This window comes from Episyrphus balteatus, chromosome 1, assembly GCF_945859705.1.
Source record: "Episyrphus balteatus chromosome 1, idEpiBalt1.1, whole genome shotgun sequence".
Lineage (NCBI taxonomy): Eukaryota > Metazoa > Arthropoda > Insecta > Diptera > Syrphidae > Episyrphus > Episyrphus balteatus.
Window position 1 is genome coordinate 173,039,077 of NC_079134.1, and position 4,934 is coordinate 173,044,010.

Below are 4,934 nucleotides of genomic sequence, written 5' to 3' on the forward strand. Positions count from 1 at the left end.
AATACTTGTTAATTAAATAGTAACAATAAAATAAATGCATTTTCGTTTAAAACTTTTGAAAGTGGAATAAAAATTTAACGGTTCAACAAATGTGTGCTATTTCTGTGTCCACTAGTGAAAGAGACATGAAAAGCATTATATTGCTAGTGGAAATAAATATAAAAAATAACGGTACTTTTAAGATATTTTTGTCTCCATCACTTTATTTCGACAATATACCTACCAAAAGAAAAAAAAATTATAAAAAGCATTCCTAATATCTAAGATTCGATGCGCATAATTTTTCTCAATAGTGTGCTATTTCTCTGTCCATGGCTGTACATTAGTGTGGTCCACGTTATAAGGCAAAAAAATAAACCATATAATTCATTAGTTCCCCACGCATTATTTTGCTTCAGACATCAATACCAACACATGCTGAAAGTTTTAGCCCTCAAAAGTAAAAGGAAGAAGGCGCTCATCAGCTTTGGAATATTAGACTTTGTTACCCTTACCTTACCCTTAATATCTGATTATATTGTATTAGGACTTGGCTTGAGGTTGGAATTTGGCTTAAACATGATAAGCACGCATGTTAACGACAACCATGTAAATGATTTTCATGTTTCTTTGGTTTTGAGTCACTAGCTCGTATTTCATTGATTAATTCTGTTTTGTTAAGTTAACTTTAAGCAAAAAATACTTACAGGCGAATTTAAATGAACAAAAGTTATTATCTGTGAAAATATCACTTAACTATTGGTTTTTTTATGAAAAACTTTACCACATCATAACTTAATCCACTTGATAAATCAAAACAAGAGTTAGTTACTAGGCTATAACAGCATGCGAGCAAAAACTTTGAGCTTGTTGAGCGCCCACTTACACTTCACCTAAAAAGCTGAAATTTCACGTGTGTAATACAAAACACATATGCAACTAATTTTTGAGTGGGGAACAACGGAAATGTAAAAACCAAAAAATTGGACCACCCTACTGTACATAAAACAAAAAACAAGTAAATAACAAGTAACAGAATAAGTTCTAAACTTCAGTAGTAACCTCCAATTTCACATTACAGTGAAATTGAGATATCCGATTTTTTGCAACTAATGTGTTGTCCCTTCCGTGCTTCTTAAATGCCCTTACTATTGGGAAATAAAAGTTCATGCTTTTGTTTCATTAAAAAAATAATAATTTATTTAAAATTCTTTAATTCTAACAAAAATAAATTCTTTCCTACTTTTGTGATTCACAAAAATGGTAAATTCGCCTTTAAAGCATCAAAATCTTTTTTGCTCATAGCTTTTAAATTGCTTCCCGAATACGGAGACAATTGCTCCAAATCACGATGCTTATTCACCAGAATTTTCTGATCTGAACGAATTTTATTAATTTCAGCATCAATAACAACTTGATCTGAAATAATTTCAAAAAAAATTAATATTATTTCATTTAAAACAATCAATTTGTGTCCGATCTTACCATTTTTTAACATTTCCAAAGCCGTTTGTCTTTCCATTTTAACCAATGTACTCCCCAAAGTAATCCACAATTTCTTCTCATCCATACAATTCTTCTCAATCTCTCTGATAGCTTCTCTTGTATACTGTCGTCTCTTATCCAATTCAACTAGTTCCTGTTTGTTAACCAAAATCTCATCAGCAACTTCTTCAGTGGCGCTAATTATTTCAACAATTTTCTCTTCATCAGTTTTGGCCATTGTGAAGGTGTGCAGAGATCTGGAACGGAAGACGAGAGAAAATAGGTCAAATTGGCTTTAAGTTAGGAGAGTTCTCGTCGTAATCTCCGTTCTCGCTTCCAATCGAGTTGCTTCTCTCGACGAATGTCGTTGCGATTTTTGGCTTTAGGCCGTTCAACGTATTTGATTGCATTCAAATCATACGCTCCAAAATGCGTAACTCTCGGTGGTTCCTGTTGTGTACCGAGACCTGTTCTAGGTTTCCGGATGACTGTCTTCACCGGAAACAGTCGCCCAGTGTTGGTAGGACCAAGCCCACTTTCCTTATCCCAACCTTGCTTCAGCATGATTTTCAAACCTCGATTCTTCGAGGGAATACTGAAGCGATTCTTGGTTTTTTTTTCTTTTTTCATATTAAATCGATGAACCGTGGAAGTGACATGATCTCGAAGAGAAGTCTCCTCAAATTTGCGTCTGCAAACATCGCAAAAGAACTCTTTTTGGATCACATTCTGATCTTCTTCATCGTCGTCTTCAATCTCAATTGATTCTTGAGTGTTCTTCGATATAATCTCTAGAACATTGTAGAATCGTTTCTTCTCTGCTAGGGAATATGCAGTGTTGCCACTTTTGTCCCTAGCATTAAGATCAGCTCCTAAACAAATCAAAGTCTCAACGACTTCGGCAGAACCTTCGCAAGCAGCCATCATTAAAGCTGTCCAACCGAATGAGTCTGTGGAATTGATATCATTTCCACGATAATCGAATTGTCGAATAGTATCAATGTCATTTGTCACTGCTGCTTTAAAGAACTTTTTTTGATCGAATGGAACTTTTGGTTTCGAGAATTGTCGTGAAGTTGTTTTTTTCTCTACCACAACTGGTGGCTTTGGAGCTGTTTCAGGGACATTTATTACTTCTTGATAGAATTCTTTGATTTCTTTTGCATTTATATTTGCAACTTTGTATTTTTCTTTATAAGCAGATGAGGAGGGTTCTTCGATAGTGGCACCTTCGGTCACAAAACGTTTTAGAGGAATGTGTAAAGTTGCAAGAGCACGCCAGTTGGGATGCATTTTTTATTTTTTTTAAGAAAGAGAAATTGTTTATGAACGAACCTTTTTAGATCTTGAATTTGTTGAATTATTGAGTTGATTTGTATCAAAAAATTAATGGAAATTAAAAAAATTCATGAAAAAATTTAAAATTTTGTTTTGTCAAATTGAAACGTCAAAAATAGAAGTTTTTAATGAACACGTTCAGAACCAATTAAAATGGCTCCATTCAAGATATCCAAAAACTGTACAGCGGATACGCGATAAAGAACACTCAACACTGGCAAGCCTATTACAATTATTTTAGTTTAGAACTGACAGTATTTTGCGTTATTTTTAAAAAAATATCTCGAGGATATTTTCAAACTGCTAGTTAGACAACTTAAGATTCAAAAGATGAGAAAAAAAGTTATGAAGATAACCAATTTTCAACTAGTGATTTAACTCTTGATTTGAAGTTAAATTCCAAAGTTATTCAAGTTAGTCAATAGTGAATAAAATGGCCCTTAATCTGTTATACTTGATACATACATAATGCAAGTGAATCGGTGGTTGTTAAAACAACATGAGTTAAATTTTATTTTTTTCGTAGGAGAGACAAAAACCTTAGTTTATTTTAAATTATAGGGGTTTTGGTCTAACGTTAGAAAAAAATCAAAAAAAAAATCACTTATATACTTAAATCATCGATTTAAGTATGAAAACAATGAAATGGTTTTTACCTCGCAATGAAGAGTAATTTGGCCCTCAATTTTTTCCATCCTCATGCTGAGCGTATGCAAGTTTGCAATGATAAGATCTAGTTTCTCAGAAATATTCGAACTATTATTATCTGATCAAAAAAAGATAAAAATAAAGATTTATTAAAACTATTATTAAAAAAAAAAAGAAAATATACCTGGTTCGAAACTTGAATTTGAAGTACTTTGCTGAGATGGTCTTTTTGGAGTCGTATTTTCATCCTTGAATAATTTTCGTTTTTTTATATTTGAAGAAGTTGAAATTTGAGATTCTTCATCACTCAAATCTATCATTTGACTATCCAAATACTCAATTTCGGTAGATGAAATAAACCCGTGGGGAATATTTTGACTGTTTAACAAGTTTTCGGTTCCCAAAATGGGTGAAAAAGGAGAAACTAAAAAAGGGAACATTAGATAAATCGATTAATTTTTAGATTTAAATACTTACTAGGACGATTTTTCTCGGTCATTTTTAAAAGAAGTGCCTTGCTAATATTTCGAATCTATAAAATTAAAAAAAAAAACTACGTTAGTGTGAAAACTGTGAAAAGCAGTAATGTAAAATGGGAACCAAAATGATTTGCTCCCCATGTGGCATGCTGTAAAATTTATAAGTTATATCAGACTTAAAATATGTAACGATTTCATTTGACACTTCTTTGCAACATAGTATTCCTAAGACTGAGGATTTCACCGGTTCATCAAAATAATTCCATGTTTTTGTTAAAATATAGCCGAAAATAGTGTCCTTGTTGTCTCTTTTTCCAAATCCAGCAACCTTCAATGCATTTCCTCCCACGTAGCAGTAGGAATTAATGTCATTTTCAATAATTATTTTGAAACTGTTGAATTTTGAATGAAAAGGTATATGCTCTGCTGTTTTAACTTCGTTCAATCTACGGTGTAGCTGTTGCAAAATTTGGTTGGGCTTTTTTATCAAACTTTTCATATATTGCATATAATTTTCAAATTTATAGGCTGAAAAGTTATCCAAAGGACCAAATTGTATAACACTGGCAGGCAAATGGAGAAGGCAGTGTACATTAAAACTGATTTTGTCTTCCCCATAAAGAACAGGAAATAAGGCTTGGCCACACCGGAGGGTACGCGGTAGAGGTACGGGTAGCGGTAACGATATTTGTATGAAAAAAATTCCACATCTGAACGTTGATATGTCAGTTTGGAATTTTTTTCATACAAGTACCGTTACCTCTACCCGTACCGCTACCGCATACCCTCCGGTGTGGCCAAGCCTATATTCGTACAAATTCTTGTAATATTTGGGTAACTACATCAGCATTTTGCTGACTAAAATTCTTGCAGCTAAGTACTCTTATTGCGGTATGGAGTAACAAAAAATGGTAATAGATATCATCATGGACACAATCTTTCAAAACCACTATACCGATGTACAGCAAAAACTGTCTGAACTCAGTTGCTTTCCAAACTGCTATG

General features: G+C 33.1%; 2 protein-coding genes across 2 annotated transcripts; both read right to left on the minus strand.

Moving 5' to 3' along the window:
* Positions 1-1,226: 1,226 nt before the first annotated feature.
* Positions 1,227-1,828, minus strand: LOC129907774 (uncharacterized). The gene is made up of 2 exons (XM_055984143.1): positions 1,465-1,828; positions 1,227-1,398 (listed from the first exon to the last, which is right to left on the minus strand). Exons 1-2 carry the CDS (start codon positions 1,700-1,702, stop codon positions 1,232-1,234), a joined length of 405 nt encoding a protein of 134 aa, XP_055840118.1. The 5' UTR covers positions 1,703-1,828; the 3' UTR covers positions 1,227-1,231.
* Positions 1,765-2,770, minus strand: LOC129907769 (G patch domain and ankyrin repeat-containing protein 1 homolog). Its single transcript, XM_055984139.1, has one exon. The coding sequence runs from the start codon at positions 2,755-2,757 to the stop codon at positions 1,765-1,767; it is 993 nt and encodes a 330-aa protein (XP_055840114.1). The 5' UTR covers positions 2,758-2,770.
* Positions 2,771-4,934: the final 2,164 nt, after the last annotated feature.

Bases quoted from the DNA above. Each gene is read 5' to 3' on its own strand.
- LOC129907774 (XM_055984143.1), bottom strand. From the start codon at position 1,702: ATGGCCAAAACTGATGAAGAGAAAATTGTTGAAATAATTAGCGCCACT. The intron at 1,399-1,464 runs GTAAGATCGGAC...AAATTATTTCAG, and splicing joins TTTGGAAATGTTAAAAAATG to ATCAAGTTGTTATTGATGCT.
- LOC129907769 (XM_055984139.1), bottom strand. From the start codon at position 2,757: ATGCATCCCAACTGGCGTGCTCTTGCAACTTTACACATTCCTCTAAAA.